We start from the raw sequence: 21,252 nt of genomic DNA, 5'->3' as shown, positions 1-21,252 counted from the left end.
AAAGCACAAGTCCGGCCTCGCGTGGAGTACTGCTCCCATCTCTGGGCCGGGGCTCCCAAATACCAGCTTCTTCCATTTGACTCCATACAGAGGAGGGCCGTTCGGATTGTCGATAATCCCATTCTCTCGGATCGTTTGGAGCCTCTGGGTCTGCGGAGGGACTTCGGTTCCCTCTGTATTTTGTACCGTATGTTCCATGGGGAGTGCTCTGAGGAATTGTTCGAGATGATACCAGCATCTCGTTTTTACCATCGCACCGCCCGCCACCGGAGTAGAGTTCATCCATACTACCTGGAGCCACTGCGGTCATCCACAGTGCGTTTCCAGAGATCTTTTTTGCCACGTACCATCCGGCTATGGAATGAGCTCCCCTCCACGGTGTTTCCCGAGCGCTATGACATGTCCTTCTTCAAACGAGGCTTATGGAGAGTATTAAGCGGTAGGCAGCGGCTTGGCTCTGCCCCTGGCATTGCTGACGTCCATGGGCGACGGTAACCACTCACCATCAGGTGGGCCGTATGCCCGTCTGCCTACAAAGGCAATAAAAAAAAAAAAAAAAAAAAAAAAACCCCCTTCAAAACGTCGGATTAACTCGAAATTTGGTATACTTATTAAGGACCGATAACAATTCAATATTTAAAAAAAAGAATAAAAAAATTGAAATTCAACTAAAAAATGAAAAATTAATAATATTTTAAAAAAACTAACAAAATAACGCTTCTATAGAAAATCCAACTAAAAAATAAAAAATAAATTTTAATAAATTTGAATTGAACATAGTGTAAGAAAAAATGATTTTATTGTTAAAAAAAGTGTGGGGTGTATGGTATCAGTAGTTATAAATATTTTATGAACAGATATGAGTAGTAGGGTTATTTTAATAATATCCTGAAAAGTACCCCACGCTTTTTGAAGTGAAACTTCCTTATCGGCGTTGGAAAAAAATTTACCGTCACATTTTTCGGTTACGCGTCACTTTTTTCCGTTACGCGCCATCTGTTTTGTATTCATGTCTATGATAATAAAATCCTTTTGTTTAAACTTTATCTAATTTAACTTTTTTGTATTCATGTCTATGATAATAAAATCCTTTTGTTTAAACTTTATCTAATTTAACTTTATTTAACCAATTTCTAGAAAGTTGCATGTAGATCATTTTTCGAAAAATAAGGCCATAAACAAGTTTCACTTCTTACGTGTGTACACTAGTACACGCACACATTTTTTTACAATAAAATCATTTTTTCTTACACTATTTTTAATCCAAATTTATTAAAATTTATTTTCCATTTTTTAGTTGGATTTTCTATAAAACCGTATTTTGTTAAATTTTTTTTGTACTATTTTTTTTTCTTCTAAATGTAGATGAATCTCAAAGTCCATGTGAATCCTGATCACGCAGAAACCAGTCACTGTCGACGCTCTAGATACGTCCATAAACGGATACAATAACTCTTACATTAGACGCCTTCAGCTCTAATACTAGGAGCAAGCTTAGGGATCCCAGTAACAGTGCAACCTAACCCATGCATCAGCCCGCTGAGTTTCTCGCCGGATCTTCTCAGCGGGTCGCGGTTCCGATTCCGTAGTAGATTCATTCGTGAAGTATCTGCTCTTGAGTTGTTAGGTATCCTTCGGAGGCGCTCGCTGTTAGCTAATCCCACCCCTTCTGGCTGAGCCTTTGCTCGCCCACTTGTCTTGGTCAGACTGGAAAGGCCTCTGGGCCATCAATAATCCTTCAATCATCCCAAGCACTTTTTTTTACCTAAGCTGATTGCCTTGAGAGGCTATTTCAGCGTAACCTCAACTAGTAGGTGAGCTCACGGGGCTCAAACCGGAGTGATGCTAACATTGGCCCTAGCAAGAGCTTCGCAGAATCTACCAGCGGGTCGGAAACGCGACCCACTGAGAAGATCCGGCAAGAAACTCGGTGTTCAATCATAAAAAAGGCAACTTGATGGTGCTTACGGAAGCACACACGCCGTCACCAGCTACTTTGAGAAGACAGTTCCACCACTGGGACTGTTTTGAGCTAATAGTCAGAACATTAGGGGCTCGAAAAGTGAGATGGACGTTATATTTTTACAATCCAATCGATTCAAACGAAACTTTTTATTGCTTAGGTGTGTGGACGAGCTCACAGCCCACCTGGTTTAAGTGGTTAGGGGAGCCCATAGACATCTAAAACGTAAATGCGCCACCCACCTTGAGATATAAGCTCTAAGGTCTCAGTTAGTAACAACGGCTGCCCCACCCTTCAAACCGAAACGCATTACTGCTTCACGGCAGAAATAGGCAGGCTGGTGGAACCTACCCGTGCAGACTCACAAGAGGTCCTACCATCAGTAAAGTTATTGAGTTGAATAAATAAATTTTAAAAGTACTTTTTATTACATCTATACTAATATTATAAAGGTGAAGAGTTTGTTTGTTTGAACGCAATAATCTCAGGAACTACTGGTCCGATTTGAAAAATTCTTGCAGTGTTAGATAGCCCGTTCATCGAGGAAGGCTATAGGCTATATAACATAACGCTAAGACCAATGTAAGCGGAGCATCAATAAAGAATGTTTCCAAATCGGGCTTTTAATCCCTTTTGAGAACTTAAAATATAACTCCTTAACATTCTATTATTCAAAATATATTTTCCTTTTCTACGTAAATGAAGAGGCGGGTAAAATTTAGTTAGTTATACCAAAGTAAACTATTCCATGCGGACGAAGTCGCGGACAAAAGCTAGTTTCCTATAATTTTTTTCTCAGATTGCTGTGCGGAGAAGGGCGCTCTGCAGTGCGGTGCCGCTGCTAGACTCCGGGTGAGGGCCCGCAAGAGAGGATGGAGAGTCCACGTGGCAGATCTCCACTGGCGCTCGCCTCTGGAACAGCAGAGAGACCATCGGTTCCCGGTGCTATGCATAACTGAACTTACGCGTAAGCAATTTATTTCGTATTACTAGGAAAACAAACGAGTGACATTCCAATCACTATATACTAGAGATGAAACGGATATCCGATAACTATGCGGTATCCGGCCTATCTGGCCATGCTTTCACTATCCAGTCGGATACCGGATAGTAAATCAGTATTCGGCCGGATTTCGGATAGTAAAATTTAAGAAAATCTCATGGTTATACAAAAGGCAAATACCCCAACAGGTTATGGACAACTTTTATTTTTATAATTGCTCGTGAAAAGTGATTGTTTGATTAATTATTTTATTTAATAATTAAAAATAACAAGTGGCAAATGAATCCCAAATCGTCGTCGTACCGAGTCGTCGCGATCTCCGCTCACGTGCGATAACTCCCGAACGCGCACGAATATTTCCGAAAGGGCCGAATATCCGGCGCTCCGGCCTCCCAGCTTGCCGAATATTCGGTATCCGGCTTAACCACTATCCGTTTCATCTCTACTATATACTGAGGGATGAAGGTCTATTTGGTTTAAGCGATATTTTTGAAACTTTGCAGGAGACCCACTTAAATTTAAAAATTAGAAAAAAATATCATAACAAAAATACTTCTTCTTGCTATTTGAATAGAGTAAATTTAATTGAAGTTCAATTAAAAACATCGAATTGCTGATGTTAATCTATACTAATATATAAATCTACTGTGGTTTTTACGGACGTTCCGTTATAACTACTGAACCGTGCATCCGATTGACTTGAAACTTGGTATCCATGTAGAAGATACATGTACTTAATGGATTAGCTAATATTTATATGAGTGTTGGACTCCCTAATAATAATTACAATAAATAATAATGTTAATTTTAAATTCCCAGCGAAGCGGGCGAGTACGGCTAGTACTAAATAAAATGGACCTTTAACTACAAAGATAAATTTCGCATATTAAGCTGTATATGGCAAATATCAAATAACTTTGCATCCCTCGACATCTAATTTACATAACGCAAAAGGAAAACCGACTTCAAGAAAAAAAAAAGTGTGTGTGTCCGCTCCGACGCACGACTGGAGTTTACTGGATATAAAAAATTAAACGAAACAATACGAGAAATAGTTCTATATTACGACAACACGATACACTACAGATTATTAACAAATTAACGAGACACAAAACAAACGACTAACAAATATATGAAAATACAATAATGAGAGAAACGCGCGATCAGTACGAGGCTTTGTGGCGGACTGCCGGCGCAGCAGCCCGGCGTCACCTGCAATAACGCGGCCGCGCGTTGGCTCCTGATTGGCGCGCGCACGCATCACGCAATCAGGAGCCAATCAGGCGCATAACGCATTTCGTGTGACATGCTAGTACGATTTTGATTGGCGCGCGCACGCATCACGCAATCAGGAGCCAATCAGGCGCATAACGCATTTCGTGTGACATGCTAGTACGATTTTGGTCCCCATAATTTTCATACCCCGGGCCTATATATGTAAATCGATTCTAAAGGAGTAAACTCCAAAAACAAAATTAAAATATAATCAATTTACTTGAAGTCACATAAATATGCATTTTACAGGTTTTTGGAGTTTACTCCTTTAGAATCGATTTACATATATAGGCCCGGGGTATGAAAATTATGGGGACCAAAATCGTACTAGCATGTCACACGAAATGCGTTATGCGCCTGATTGCGCATGTCACACGAAATGCGTTATCGCAGGTGACGCCGGGCTGCTGCGCCGGCAGTCCGCCACAAAGCCTCGTACTGATCGCGCGTTTCTCTCATTATTGTATTTTCATATATTTGTTAGTCGTTTGTTTTGTGTCTCGTTAATTTGTTAATAATCTGTAGTGTATCGTGTTGTCGTAATATAGAACTATTTCTCGTATTGTTTCGTTTAATTTTTTATATCCAGTAAACTCCAGTCGTGCGTCGGAGCGGACACACACACTTTTTTTTTTTTTTTTTTTTTTTATTGCTTAGGTTAGGTTTATTGCTTAGGTTTATTGCTTAGTTATTTTATTTAACATAAATCTCCACTAGATTAAGATCTTGTTATAATTTAAATGAGACTTGATGCCGATTTCAAATAAAAATCGTCATAAACCTAGAAAGAATATCGGAGGTGGCAATCATTTAAAAAAAAATCAAATTGAGAACATCCTCATTTTTTACAAATCGGTTAAAATAACACGTAACAATTATTATTGTAAGTTGAACCCAAGTTAGGACTCTCTGTGTTACGAGTACTTTTTTCTTCCTACCTTTTCTCTGGTAGCCTAAAGGAATATTCCAGCTACGCTATTACGGGTAGGTGAGCTCACGGGCTCAACCTAAGAGCTTGCTAACACTAGCCCTAGCAAGAGCAATGCTTCGCAGAATCTACCACCGGATCGGAAACGCGACCCGCTGAGAAGATCTGGCGAGAAACTCAAGTGGGCTGTGTCTGTAGTTTAGTTCGCTCGTCGACTTTCTTACTGGTGGTAGGACCTCTTTTGAGTCCGCACGGGTAGGTACCACCACCCTGCCTATTTCTGCCGTAAAGCAGTAATGCGTTTCGGTTTGAAGGCTGGAGCATCCGTTGTAACTATACTGAGACCTTATTACTTATATCTCAAGGTGGGTGGCGCATTTGCGTTGTAGAAGTATATGGGCTCCAGTAACCACTTAGCTTTGACCTCATCCTCCCAACTAAGCAATAAAAATACTCTTCGTTGTAATCGACGGGTTCGACGAGGACGCTGATTGGTGCGGGTATTAGAGATTGACATACGTACTTATATACTTGAGCAGGTCAATCAGAGTTAGGCGCTGTGGTCCCCGTGCTATTCCTCAACTCAGGGCTGGGCACGCCGCTGCTGCCCCACACACTGGAGTGCGCAGACTTCAAGGCCGCCCTGGAGGCAGCTGATGACGAAAACGACAAGGCACTGCTGAACAAATGGTGAGTGAAGATTTTTTTTTTTTTTTTTTTTATTGCCCTTGTAGGCAGACGAGCATACGGCCCACCTGATGGTGAGTGGTTACCGTCGCCCATGGACTTCAGCAATGCCAGGGGCAGAGCCAAGCCGCTGCCTACCGTTTAATACTCTCCACAAGCCTCGTTTGAAGAAGGACATGTCATAGCGCTCGGGAAACACCGTGGAGGGGAGCTCATTCCATAGCCGGATGGTACGTGGCAAAAAAGGCCTCTGGAAACGCACTGTGGATGACCGCAGTGGCTCCAGGTAGTATGGATGAACTCTACTCCGGTGGCGGGCGGTGCGATGGTAAAAACGAGATGCCGGTATCATCTCGAACAATTCCTCAGAGCACTCCCCATGGAACATACGGTACAAAATGCAGAGGGAACCGAAGTCCCTCCGCAGACCCAGAGGCTCCAAACGATCCGTGAGAATGGGATTATCGACAATCCGAACGGCTCTCCTCTGTACGGAGTCAAATGGAGTAACCTAACCTTCCATCAAACAATTAAGACGACCGATGTTTGCAATTTTCCGGATATTCTCGGATCGTGTCTTTTATCCGGTTGGTGACACTTCAATAAACCCGTCTTTTCCCTACCTATGCCGATAGCCTCTCAAGTCTATATCAGCGTTACCCTAGCGTGTGTGTGGGAGCTCTCGGAGCTCAAACCGGAGTGTTGCTAACACTGGTCCTAGCAAGAGTAGTGCTTCGCAGAATTTAGCACCGGATCGGAACGCGACCCACTGAGAAGATCCGGCGAAAAACTCAGTGGGCTGTGTCTGTGGATTAATTTACTCGTCGAGCCCTTCGTCACAAGCGACGGGTTCGACGAGAACGATGTCCGCTGCTTGAGGTAACTAAAAGCACCGTTAGTGGATCGGGAGGATCCGAAATGACGCGTTTTGGGCGACGTCGACTGTTTACCATTCGGTCCGCAGGATCGGGAATTTAGTTACCGGCGGCCACGATTACTGGTTCTCGTGTCGTGTCGCTTTATCGAAGTGGCACATTGATGGACTCTAGGTCCAGGTCATCATGCAGGTCAATGTTCCTGACGAACCACGGTGCTCCGACGGCTATCCTGCAAAAACGGGATTGAATTACTTGTAGTGGTTTTAAGTTAGTGCGGGCCGCGTTAGCGAACACTACACTTGCATAGGTCATGAGCCCCTTTGTCCCGGGAAGACGGGCAATGTTTTTCATCCGCTCCAAATAATGAATATAACGGAACTGTCTTGTTCAGCTCGTCTAATTTATTACGAGACAGTGTGATCTCAATGAAGTGGAACCGTTGAATGTCTCCAGGTATACGCTGGACTGCAGCACCACGCCGCCGTGCTACCGCCTGGTACGAGGGGCTCCGGCGCGCTGGAGGCGGGAGATGGCGCGGACCCTCAACGTCCTCGTCCGGACCTTACCTCAAGAAGCGTGCGACGCCTACTTAACCACCGTGGTTGAACAGGCAAGTCACCAGACTTTCATTATGGAATTCGTTATGTCATTAGAACTGATAATAGTATCTAGTATTTCTTCTCGAATACTTTTCAGCTATCGTGGTAGCAGGGTCGCTCTACAATAAAAACATACAAAATTAAACCCTATAAGTAGTTTTTAATAATGAGATTCGAATGTTTTAATATTTAATAAAAAAAAACCTACTTAATTATCTAGGAGCCTCGAAGGACTATTCTGGCTTCGCCTTGGTTGGTGGGCGAGCTCAGGGGGCTCGGCTTCTGAGGAACTTTTTATTTCTAAGCCGGGAGCCAAACCTCCTACGAAGTCCCCGCGCCTAGGAGGCGCGCGGGGTATATGGGACTGACCCACGACTGCGAACCGCGGGCCCTAGGATATTTTTAGAGCCCTACCGCACCAAACGACTCCTCTGCACCGTCACACCCAACATCCGATCTCCGCCCGGGGGCTTCAGAGGGACCGTGTGAACATTTGCCATAACTAGAGCAGATCTTCGTTGAATCTACCACCGGATCGGAATCGCGACCCAATGAAACGAAATCCGGTGTTGTGTGTGGGGATTTTAAAACAAAATAAATAATAACACGACGTTGTCTACAGGAGGTGCAGCACACAGTGGTGATGAGCGTGGAGGCGGCGCGGCGCTGCGTGTGGGTGTGCCGGGCGGGGGGCGCGGGCGGAGGCGGGGTGGGGGCAGGGGTGGGGGGCGAGCCCGACGACGCCGCGCAGATCCACGAGCTGCAGCGCAGACTCGCCAACTTGCAGAAAGAGTTAAAGGTAAGAACATGTAAGGTATATCGAAAAAAAAAAAAACATGTGTGCAATTCACACAACCTTCAAAAATTAAAATGCAATTATCCTGTCTAGTTGTATGTAAAATTTTGTCATTAGTAAATAATTGTAAATCATCTTTTATAGTATGAGGTAGCGCCCTCTGTGAATTGATATTTTAACTTCACGTATAATTCTAAATTATTTTTTTTATTGCTTTTTTTTATTGCTTAGTTGGGTGGACGAGCTCACAGCCCACCTGGTGTTAAGTGGTTACTGGAGCCCATAGACATCTACAACGTAAATGCGCCACCCACCTTGAGGTATAAGTTCTAAGATCTCAGTATAGTTACAACGGCTACCGCACCCTTCGAACCGAAACGCATTACTGCTTCACGGCGGAAATAGGCGGGGTGGTGGTACCTACCCGCGCGGACTCCCAAGAGGTCCTACCACCAGTAACTTAAATAAATTAAATTAAAATTCACTACAAGAGGTTTCATACACACGTTACTATTAAAAATCTCATAGATGGCGCTGTATTAAAAAACACTACACTGAGAACGTCTAATGTGTTCTATCTCATTCTCTCGCCGGCTGAATCCTATACATTTATGTGTTTGTGTCTCTATGGACTTATTTTTTCGTTTCATCGAGTTTGAAATCACAACGATACTAAAGAAGTTTCACTTCAATAAATATTCGTCGTCCTAGGTTCCAAACTATGTAAGTTGTTTCTCTTAACAGCCTGTAACAAGAAGTACCCTGCAAATATATTGTATGGCAAGCATTTGACTTTGTTTTATCTTTTTTATTCCTAACTATTCGCTGGTAGCATAAGGGACTATTCCAACTATGCCCGGACGGGTAGGTGAGCTCACGGACTCAACCTGAGAGAATTTGCTAACACTAGCCATAGCAAGAGCAGTGCTTCATAGAATCTACCACCGGATTGGAATCGCAACCCACTTTTTTTATTATTTTTTTATTGCTTCGATGGATGGACGAGCTCACAGCCCACCTGGTGTTAAGTGGTTACTGGAGCCCATAGACATCTACAACGTAAATGCGCCACCCACCTCGAGATTAAGTTCTAAGGTCTCAGTATAGTTACAACGGCTACCCCACCCTTCGAACCGAAACGCATTACTGCTTCACGGCGGAAATAGGCGGGGTGATGGTACCTACCCGTGCGCACTCCCAAGAGGTCCTACCACCAGTAAAACTACTAAGAAGATAAGACTAAAGATAAGACTAAAAAAACCACTAAGAAGATATGGCCATAAACTCAGTGGTTTTTTATTCTTAAAGCTATGATCGTTGCCCCAACCACTCCTACAGCGTAAATATAACTACGCAATCCACACTAAGAGCGTGGGGTTTGAACAGATCTCGATTTTTTATGCAAAACTACCTTCAAAATGAACTCCATTAATTTAACACAATTGAAGGTGACAGTACAATTTCACTTTTCCAAACCGTGTATATATATAAATTAATTGCTGTTCGTTGTCTCTCGCTAAAACTCGAGAACGGCTGGACCGATTTGCCTAATTTTCCTCTTGAATTATTTGTGGAAGCCCACAGAAGGTTTAAAAGGTAGATAAATATGAAAATGCTCTGAATTAAATAAAAATAACAATTTTGTTTTTCCTTTCATGTGTCGGACGGATTCCTTTTCTTTGTTTTAAGTTTATTTTATACAAAAATTTAGGTCTTTGATTTATCGATTGAGGCACTACGAAGTCTGCCGAGTCAGCTAGTGTAAAAATAAATGTATTGATTTATGTTTGTATATCGCCGATCGATGTCGAAATTACATTCCATTGCTTGCTAAAGTTGTGACGATTTAAAACCGTTTCATTGCTTTCAGACACATTACGTAATTACATAAAGATTTTATTGTTTATCTATGACAGTGATGGGAAAGTACGGCCCGCGAAAATAACTTAAACTTTGTGGCCCGCCATTAAAAATGTTCGCTTACCACTGATCTATGAGATGACCAACTGGATGTTTTCGATATCGCAGGTCCATCTAAGCGAGCGTAACATCATCCGAGCGAGCGTTCGCGGCCGTTCGGCGGCGAGCGGCGACGACGAGTACGCGGAGGGCGTGCGCGCGGCGCTCGTGGAGCGGCTGGAGGCGCTGCTGGACGCGCTGGTCTCCGAGCACGACGCGCCCCCGGGATACAACGGGATACCCACCAGGTGAGACGAGATCTTAGCGATTTTTTCTGTCTACCCACAGCTAGTAACCTCATCTATACTAATATATTACTGGTGGTAGGACCGCTTGTGAGTCCGCGCTGGTAGATACCACCGTCCTGCCTATTTCTACCGTGAAGCAGTAATACGTTTCGGTGTGAAGGATGGGGCAGCCGTTGTAACTATACTTGAGACCTTAGAACTTATATCTCAAGGTAGATGTCTATCGGCTCGGGTAACCACTTAACACCAGGTGGGCTGCGAGCTCGTCCACCAATCTATGCAATAAAAAAAATGTATGTTAGTATGTAACGGAATCTTTGAACATGATTTTGACCCCCTTCAAAACGTCGAATTAACTCGAAATTTTGTGTACTTATTAAGGACCGATGACAAATCAACATTTTAAAAATATTGGAAAAAATATATATATTATATAAATTCTTCAATATCTCTCAATTTTTTTTTTCCAATATATATTTTTATATTATATATTATATTTTAAATTTTTTTGTTGGATTTTCTATAAAAGCGTATTTTGTTAGTTTTTTTAAACTATTATTTATTTCTGTCTACCCACTGCTAGTAACCTCATAGGGATAAATTTAGTGTGAATATAAAATATTTTTTTTAAAAACTACGAATCACTGAACGACTGAACTAATTCAAAGACATATTACGCCGTTACTCAAAAAGACTTCCGCTGACGGCACGCCGCTGCTTGTACATCTCAATATTTTGGACTTGTGCTAATTTTTCCTTACGAACTACTACGGACGATCATCCTCGTCGTTGCGCGAGTGTCAGAGTTTTAGTGAGTGTTGTGAAAGTTTAGTAATAGTGAGTGAACACAGAGTCCAGCCGTCAAGCCGACCGCCATCATTACGTGTCGTCCGCCAGTCGTGTTTCCTAGACACTGCAATCTACAAGAAGCCGAGTTGTCAGGTACGTCTACTACTCATATCAAAATTACCTAGGCTCGGCCTGCCCCTCTTTCTGATAACACTTTGGCGATACTCACCCACTCGCAAGAACCTTCTAGATACTATAACCAGCGCACTGCCGTGGTGAAAATATCTAAGGATTTAGTTTTTTCCCACCAAATTACAATACTCAATTAAATTATTACTGTTAATTATAATATAAATTATTATTATCTTTATCTATATATATAAAAATGAATTGCTGTTCGTTAGTCTCGCTAAAATCGAGAACGGCTGGACCGATTTGGCTAATTTTGGTCTTGAATTATTTGTAGAAGTCCAGAGAAGGTTTAAAAGGTAGATAAATATCAACATTCCTTTTGTTTGTTTAAGTTTATTTTATACAAAAGTTTAGGTCTTTTATTTATCGATTGAGGCACTACGAAGTCTGCCGGGTCAGCTAGTTATTAATATTTATGCTTTATTCATATTTAATTATTTATACAGTCATTTGTGTTTTTAAACAATAATATAAGCATTAAATGTATTCCGAAAATGTTCACATCAAAACAGTGTCTGCTAATTATTAAATACTAGCAGCCCGTTCCGGCTTCGCTCGGGTCTTTAACAAAAATTTCAAAATAAAATAATATATACACAGAAAATTATAAAGATAGTTTGAATATTATTATTTTAATGAACTTTTATTTGTTTTAAATGATATTTTTTTATCTATTTTTACATATCCGTCATATTTCCGTAAAATTTTACTGGATAGAAACTTTTAATACGATGCCTATGTGTGAACAAAGCATATTTTTTTTGTCGTATCCGCTAAAACGGGTACCGTATACACGGAGACTATGTGTGAACGGGCTGTTAGGGCCAGCGTCGTGTCAACAATGCAATTCACAATTATATAATATGGCACAGAAATTAAGTACGCTATTGGATTATTATGGGTGTTGGTTTATTAATGGGTATTTTATTTATGTGCGATCTTTTAACTTTGTGATAACTAGGTACGATGAATTGCAAGTTACCTAGTTGTTTTTTATTTATTTGTATATATAATTTTTTTTTTTGTATTTTTTTTTTTGGATTTTTTTTTGGTTTTTTTTTTTTGTTTTTTTTTTTTTTTGTTTTTTTTTTTTTTTTTCTTTTTTTTTTTTTTTGTTTTTTTTTTTTTTTTATTCTTCACGATAATATTGAAAAAAATGTTTATTTGACCTATCAATCAAATAGGTTCGAAAAAAAAAAACAAATCATAATGTTTATTTTTTATTTTGAATAAGTCAATAAACATATAAGTATATATATCTGTACTTTATTAGCCTTCGTTGTTATTTTTCACTATTTTTAAGAATTTTTTTTGTATGTTTTTTCTTCCAGACATGTGGCTTTTTTCGTTGAAGTGAATGCCCGGTTTCATGTAAATCTTGAATAATTAATTATTATACCACTTGCAAGCATATATTTTGCAAAATCTTAGTTTTTTTGAGACACTGTTTTTTGCACTAATTTTGAGTGTCATATTTGAGACGCTCATACTCAAAATCTATAAAATAAAACGACATGTCCATGTTTAAACTGGCTTGGCAATAAGCTTAAATTATTGGAAACAAAACACTTTTTGTCCCTGTCGTCAAAAACGTATTCTAAACAAATGAATTATGAGACCCACTCAAGTGACATTTGAAGTAGGTCGTTTATTTTGAAACGCGTGTTGTATAAACAAAATGTATGGGAACATGTGCCACTTTTATCGTGTTTGTATTAAGTACGTTAGTTTGTTTAAGAACTTTATAATATTACATCCAGCAAGCGTTTTAATTTTTTTTTATCGGAATATGAAAGTTAAATTTGCGTACCCCGTATTATTTTTATTAGAACTGTTAGGTGTAGTATTAGACATTACATAAAGAAATCTATCTTCTTGATAAATCCAATTGGAATTCTACAAAATTCCAATTAGATTTAGAGAAAATGTAGTTTTTCTAGATCTAGGTCTCGTGCCGCGCCGTTCGTGTTGATAGGCCGTACTACGTACCAACACGACGGGCAACGCGCGTTAAATGTCATTTAGCCCGAGAAAGGATAAATATACACAGAACTAGAACTAGTGGTGTTAACAAACAAACGAAGTCAAGTGCCAAGTGATTCTCGAAGCCCGTAGACATCATGATCTACCATCGATCTTCACCACGACCTAGATACCACTGCGCTGCCTATTTCTGTCGTGAAGCAGTAATGCGTTTCGGTTTGAAGGCTGGGGCAGCCGTTACAACTATACTGAGACCTTAGAACTCATATCCCAAGGTAAATAGATGTCTATGGGCTCCGGTAACACCGGGTGAGCTGTGAGCTCATCCACCCATCTTTGCAACAAAAAAATAAAAAACACAGTAACAGCATTCTGACCCTCTGTATATTGAATATAGACACCAAGTCAGTGTAAAATTTACCCTTTGTTGTTTCCAATATGATTGTTATTAATGTTTGTAATTTTAATATATGTAGTCCGAAAATTTACCACTGCATTGGTTAATTATGAAATTTCATTAGAATTAATCGGAAGTCGAAATTTAGGAACGAGACTTAATCTCTTTTCGTCTAACAGTATCCTAAATAACATGGTAGTAACTACTAGGTTATTATTATCATTACTTCTACTACTACTCCTACTGGTAACTTAGTAGTCTTCGGTTTTCCCTTAAGTAATAAATAATAAATAAATAATCAGCGGCAAACTAATTTCATATAGTGTTTTTAAAAATAAGATTTTACAAAAAAAAATGTATCATTAATAAGACTTTAAATTAAATATATTAGAAAATAAAAATAAAATTTAATAATAATAAAATAATTAAAATTACTTTTACGATTTTACGAACAAGAGATTATCGTGTTTCTTATTTTGCATTTGATACTCATTTTACAATTTTCGTCAATGACGGAATAAGTCACTAAGATACGTCGAAAATGATGTTGTGATAATAATTAAACAGTAACAGTTAGAGTTCATCCAAACTACCTGGAGCCACTACGTTCATCCACAATGCGTTTCCAAAGATCTTTTTTGCCACGTACCATTCGGCTATGGAATGAGCTCCCCTCCACGGTGTTTCCCGAGCGCTATGACATGTCCTTTTTCAAACGAGGCTTGTGGAGAGTATTAAACGGTAGGCAGCGGCTTGGCTCTGCCCCTGGCATTGCTGACGTCCATGAGCGACGGTAATCACTCACCATCAGGTGGGCCGTATGCTCGTCTGCCTATACGGCAATAAAAAAATAATAAAAAAATACTAATTTTAATTGTATCCTGACATTATTATATATTATATTATTATGACACGTTTTTTTTTGTCTCATTTCACAGCTTGTTAGACGAAATCAATGAACACCTTATATTCTGTCAGAAGTCGGCGCAATGTACTTCAAATAGGGAGATCACGCTGAACGAACTTAAAACGTAAGTACCCACATTTGGCGCTTTTCCACATTATTTAACGGCCGTCACTTAACGGCCGTCTGGTGTAGTGGTAAGTGACATGGTCACTACACAAGGGGGTTGCGGGTTCGAATCCCGCCAAGGGAAGATATTTGTATGATAAATAGAAATGTCTTTTCCAGGGTTATGGATGTATATTAAATATATGTATGTGTATAATAAAAATCTTACATTTATTTCCGTTATCTGGTACCTGTAACACAAGTTCTTTACGAACTTATCACGGGACCAGTTAACGTGGCGTGATTGTTAGTAAATATTTATTTATATTTATTTTCCTTCATCGTTCCCTCACTGCTGAGGATCGCGACCACATGTGACTTTCCTCCAGTCATCGATTATGGGTAGCATGGATCGCATGGTACAGACTACCACCAAGTGCTTCTCTTACTAGACCTGAACATCTGCCTGATGTTCTGTCCACTGCGCGCTTGCCTTCTATGCGACCCAAAATTATGAGTTTCTCTAACAGAGCCCTGAAAATGCGATACATTAAGACAAATATTTTTTTGTATGGAAACTGGCGACGTCTTGTAGCGGATGCCCCTAAACTCATATGTTGTTAAAGTTAAAGTATTTAATTATTGTATAACTAAACACAGAAGATAAAAAATTAATAAATCATACAAGTCTTTATTTGTTATAGAAAATTTTATTAAATTTTATAAATTGGTGGTTTGTGAAAATTAATAAAATCCTTCATTAAAAAAAAAATAGAATAGTTAATGTTACTGCCATCTACAGGAGCAATGAGAAACTAATCGAAGCGAAGCCATCTAGTGGCGGCCGCCCGTAAACATTTTTGTTGAGCACTTGATTTGTTTATCTATTTATATATATTTATATGTATTAACTATGTTCTCTAATTCATGTTTGGGAGACCGACTTTTTGGCGGGAACGCGTGGAGTCTACTTGTGTGATTTGTTTTATTTTGTCTATTTAGTGTTTCTTCAGGTTTAAATGTGAAATAACGGTAGTTTATTAACTGTTTAATATCTGTGAAAGTATACAAATGTGGAAAAATGAAACAAAGGCGCTGGACGTCTTCTCGAGATCCTCCGACAAGTCCTCTGAAATTTTTTCATTAAATTTAAAATAAGACTTGACCTAAAGGTCTTAGCTACCAGGTCATAAAATCCCTTTAAAAAATCTGGGAGACTTTATCTATAACAAAAACCAGCTTAAGTATGTAACGTGGGTAGTTCAATATTATTATATACAATAATATTTAATGTCAATTTTGATGCGATCGTTTCTAGATATATAACGGGAGACAGCAACGTGCCTCTGGCGCTGATAGGCGGCGCCGGCTGCGGTAAGGCGACCCTGGTGGCCCGCGCCGTCACCATGGCGCCGACCTGCCAACAAGACCTCGCTGTTATCATAAGGTAAAAGAGGAGATCAAATTCGAACTAAAACATCTTTATGAAAAGTCTGTGTGCACACATTGGTTCAATCAAGTTCAGATTAAAATCGCAAACAATCCTATTCTATCTGATTCTCTCGCAGTTTAAATACTAAATATGTGTACATTTGTCTGTTTTTATTATCGCTTTAAATCGGGACCGTGCTCAGGGACGTCTTAAACTAGGCTGGGGCCCTTGGGCACACAAGAATTTGAGGCCCTTTTGGAAAGTAAAAAAAGCGAATTATAATAACATTTTTTTACTAAGTATGACCATTTCTTATAGATATTCAAATACAGTATGACATAATATGTCATTAATGATATTAGAATGCTGCTGGTTTTTTGGTTACGTTTTCGATAACGGTTTCTTTCGGGATTTCTGTTCAGCAAAATCTTCTATTATAAGCATTGTATATGCCTTCTAAATACCTTCTAACTACTGATTTGTGAAAAAAATGTAATGTGCCCGACAAAAATGTTTTGAGAATAAACGTGTGAGAGAAATTGTCGGTCTTTCGGGCCCCCCTGAGAATGGGGGCCCTGGACACGGGCCCCGTGTGCCCTTATGGTAAAGACGGTATTGACCGTGCTAACGACATTTTCACTTACGACAGCCCTAAAAACTCTCGGTTGCAACAAGAGTTTCATTATCATTGAATATCCTTTGCGGTTGAAGCAGTCCATTTACGGAATGCACTACCCTTAAGCATCAAACAATCGTCCTCGCCGGAAATTTTCAAGTTCAGATTAAAATCGCACTACCTTGCACAATGATATGGCTCCTGCGATATAACTGTGCAAGTTGCTACTTATTTTGTATTTACTTGCATATTATTTTTAGTATTTATTTGTATTCAATCGTATGTAAGTCTATCTTGTATTGTATTTATTTTTCACATGTCTATATAAGTATATATTTGTGTATGAGTGTATATTTTTATGTAAGTTTATAAAGATGTTTACTGTCCATGCTAGTTTGCTTATCCCTCTCCCTGCAAGGTTGCCTGGAAGAGATGGCTTTCAGTCACAAGGCCGCCGATTTATGTCACCGTCTATTACAGCGATCGGGGAACCGGGATAAATTATCCCAAATGGGGTAAAAATGAAACTTTTGTGAGTAAAAAGTATATATTGAAGTGAAACTTCTTTAGAATCGTTGCGATTTCAAACTCGATGAAACGAAATGAAACGAAACGAAAAAATAAGTCCATAGAGACACAAACACATAAATGTATAGGGTTAAGCCGGCGAGAGAATGAGATAGAACACATTATTTGGAAACACAAAGTTCACGTGATTGACCCAGGTATTTTATTGAGGGCTATAATATGAAAGATGCTAAAAAGAAGCGATTTCATTTTTTTTGGTTCTTCGCCATGGGGTAATATCAACTTACACAAAAATATTTTGGGGTAATAATTAAAAAAGTTCCCCGACCGCTGGTTTGTTTTATATACTTACTCTGTACATGTGGTGTTGAATAAAGAGTTATATTATTATTATTGCTTTTAAACCGCAGATTTGTGGGTCTGACGTCCCAGTCCAGCAGCTCTCATCAGCTCCTCAAGTCCATAGTCGACCAGTGCCATGTCCTCAACACGGGCACGGTGTACAGAGGACGCAATGTAAGTAAAATGTACATTCACGACGAAGGAATAACATCGTGTAATAAAAATCATACCCGCAAAATTATAGTTTGCGTAATTGCTGGTGGTAGGAAGTCTTGTGAGTCCGCACGCCCGTCCACACTTATATGGGTGGATGAGCTCACAGCCCACCTGGTGGTAAGTGGTTACTGGAGCCCATGGACATCTACAGCCTAAATACGCCACCCACCTTGAGATATAAGTTCTAAGGTCTCAAGTATAGTTACAACGGCTGCCCCGCCCTTCAAACCGAAACGCATCACTGCTTCACGGCAGAAAGGTGATGGTACCTACCCGTGCAGACTCACAAGAGGTCCTACCACCAGTAAACATCTTCCTACAAGAGCAACAATAAATTCACCCTTGTGAGCCTCCACCTCCGTGCAGGACGTGGCCTCGTTGTCCACTCTCCTCCCGACCCTGCTGACGTCGCTGGGTCGGAGACGGCCGGTGCTGCTGGCCATTGTAGGGGCGGACGCCCTGAGGGCCGCCCGGTGGCTTCCCGAACGATTGCCTGATAACGTTAAGATGATCGTCACTGTTACTGAAGGTGAGTTTCCGTATTTGAAGACATCAAATCAAATGAAATCCATTTGATTTTTTTTTAATTTTTTATTTTTTTTTGAAATATTCAATTTAACAAGAGTTATTATAACGTAAGAATTATTGCAATTTTAATATGCCCAGAGCTAGCAACTCATTCCCACAATTACACTACTGGAAGTAGATTTTCTATTGTTAATGATAGAAGACGAATGCTAGAACGACGAAGCTCGTCTGGTGTTTATCAAATGTCTACTGGAGAACATGCATGCCGTCATTCATCTGGAGACACGAGCCTCGACTTGTGACAGTCTTCAAACCGGAATGGAGGACTGCTTCGCGTCAGAAAAAAAAGGATATTACCACAACAAATTTTTACTGGTGGTAGGACCTCTTGTGAGTCCGCACGGGTAGGTGCCACCGCCCTGCCTATTTCTGCCGTGAAGCAGTAATGCGTTTCGGTTTGAAGGGTAGGGAAGCCGTTGTAACTATACAGAGATCTTAGAACTTATATCTCACGGTGGATGGCGCATTTAAGTTTACGTAAATGTCTATGGGCTCCAGTAACCACTTAACATCAGGTGGGCTGTGAGCTCGTCCAACCATCTAATAATAAAAAAAAAAAAAAAAACACAACACAAAACAGTACGGGCTTACAATAAAACCAGTAAATACCAGTTGGCAATCGCAATACGCTGGTGCCAGAACCCCTCAATGACAACTAAGAGTGTGACACCTAGAGTATTTAACGCTAGGCAGCGGCTTGGCTCTGCCCCTGACATTGCTGAAGTCCGTGAGCGACGGTAACCAGTCACCATCCGGTAGGCCGTATGCTCGTCTACCTTCAATGGACAAATAAACTTGAAGGAAGCAATGGGGGGGGGAAGGAAGAAAGGTAATAAAAAAAACCAAATCCTCAGAAAAAGATGAACCGTCGAGTTCAGCTATCATGGCTGTTCTATCGTCGGAGGACGGGCCCAAGGTGCTGAGGGCGCCGCCGGTGGGAGCTGAAGAAGCGAAAGCGGTGCTGACGGCGTGCGCCGCCACGTACAGCAAGACCGGGGCCGCCTCTCCGCCGGAGGCAGCCGTCAAGGCTGTGCAAAAATGCACCTTACCTCTATACGCGAAGGTAAGAAATGTAAAGACACATCGACCGATGCGACTGTGTCAGTTTTCGAATCCCACAGGCGGGTGCCGGTTGGTCTAATGAGATACGTACTTAGGGTCCTTTCACACAGACCGGATCATATATGTTTGGAATTGGTCGGAGCGGAGCTGCCAACTATTTCACAATTGGCTACGCGAGCGAGAAAGAACGCGCAATCGGAGTTGGTCAACTCCTCTTATTATGTCATACGCAGCGCGTTCAAGCATTCCCAATTACAAAAAAAAATGCACAGGCAAAAATAAACTTTACTACAATTACTCAAAACTCTATTTCAAACATGATAAAAATCTGCTCTCCTCTCCGAGCCGGTCTGTGTGAACGGACCTTTAAAATCCTCACGAATGACTTGCACGATGAAAGAGAATACAATATCGTGCTATAGAAATTAATAATCTACTGGTCGTAGGACCTCTTGCGAGTCCGCGCGGGTAGGTACCACCACCCTGCCTATTTCATGCCATGAAGCAATAATGCGTTTCGGTTTGAAGGGTGGGGTAGCCCTTGTATATACTTGAGACCTTAGAACTTATATCTTAAGGTGGGTGGCGCATTTACGTTGTAGATGTCTATGGCTCCAGTAACCACTTAACACCAGGTGGGCTGTGAGCTCGTCCACACATCTAACCAATAAAAAAAAGGTTGTATACCGACTTGTGAGGCTTCACGGGTAGGTACCACCGCCCTGCCTTCCATGTTTGCAGGGTGGGGCAGCTGACTATAGAACTGAGATATGTCTCAAAGCGGGTGGCGACATCTACGTCCATGGACTACAGCTACCACGCAAACTTATAAATATATATAATATACAAGAACATAACAAACGAAACAATCTATACATATACTTCTAGATCCTGGCTTGGCAGATATCCTTATCGGCGGAAACGTTCACCGAACAAGAACCGGACGCGACTCCCGAGCTGGTCATCTGCGAGGACCTGGAGGGACAGTTGGTGCAGATCTTGGTGGCGACTGAGGCGGCGCTGGGTGCCGAGCGAGTGAAGAACTGCCTCGCTCTGCTGACGGCCTCCAGGCGGGGCTTGGACGACACCGAGATCTTGGACATGTTGGCGCATGACGAATTGTTCAGAAGCCATGAAACTTATTGTAAGCTCCTTTACTGTCTAAGCCGAACGTTATTAGACTTTCCTAATTGCACCACTAATTAGACAGAGCTCATGACTCATCTGCTTAACCCGGTTACCAGACCACATCACATTGCCTTCGGCTCGGGTGGCGATTTTACACGCGGGAGGAAATGTCCTACTTTTCTCCCATCGTGCACAATGTACTATTAAACTTGTTATTTAAATGTGATTTTGACCTGTTGATGAACTTACCAAATAGCAAATTTATTTTAGTTCTTTTCTGCACTTTTATATAACAAAAGTAATCATGTTAATTTACAAACTGAATCTAAGTCTTAAGGCGTCAGTGATTACGGTCCAATTTCGTTCATCGGACTAGGGTAAATACAGACAGACGGTGAGACAGGCGGCGATGTTGTCCGCAGTGCCGTGGGCGCCGGCGTCCCTGTTCTGGCCGCAGCTGGCGGCGCTGCTGGCGCCGTGGGTGCGGTGGGACGCGCGGGGGGCGGCGCGCTGGCGGGACGCCGCGCTGGCCGGCGCCGCCCGGGACCGCTACCTGGCCGACGCCGAACACGACGTCAGGAGGACCCTCGTCGAGTACTACGAGGTGAGGTTCAGCCAACATGGCGGCCAC

At 41.1% G+C, this 21,252-nt stretch overlaps 1 protein-coding gene across 1 annotated transcript in view; it reads left to right on the top strand.

Annotated features, from left to right (window-relative positions):
• LOC101738342 (uncharacterized) overlaps window positions 1-21,252 on the top strand; it is a 75,767-nt gene that overhangs the window by 39,612 nt on the left and 14,903 nt on the right. The window contains exons 5-16 of the mRNA XM_038018025.2: window positions 2,763-2,930; window positions 5,709-5,859; window positions 7,188-7,344; window positions 7,956-8,132; window positions 10,158-10,336; window positions 14,636-14,728; window positions 16,028-16,156; window positions 17,696-17,801; window positions 18,210-18,372; window positions 19,286-19,494; window positions 20,382-20,637; window positions 21,044-21,225. Of these exons, the coding sequence (XP_037873953.1) occupies window positions 2,763-2,930; window positions 5,709-5,859; window positions 7,188-7,344; window positions 7,956-8,132; window positions 10,158-10,336; window positions 14,636-14,728; window positions 16,028-16,156; window positions 17,696-17,801; window positions 18,210-18,372; window positions 19,286-19,494; window positions 20,382-20,637; window positions 21,044-21,225 (1,970 nt within the window). The remainder of the gene's footprint in view (window positions 1-2,762; window positions 2,931-5,708; window positions 5,860-7,187; window positions 7,345-7,955; window positions 8,133-10,157; window positions 10,337-14,635; window positions 14,729-16,027; window positions 16,157-17,695; window positions 17,802-18,209; window positions 18,373-19,285; window positions 19,495-20,381; window positions 20,638-21,043; window positions 21,226-21,252) is intronic.

Source organism: Bombyx mori, chromosome 20, assembly GCF_030269925.1.
Source record: "Bombyx mori chromosome 20, ASM3026992v2".
Lineage (NCBI taxonomy): Eukaryota > Metazoa > Arthropoda > Insecta > Lepidoptera > Bombycidae > Bombyx > Bombyx mori.
The sequence above is the reverse complement of the archived record's forward strand: the minus strand, read 5'-3'. Positions and strand labels throughout refer to the sequence as shown.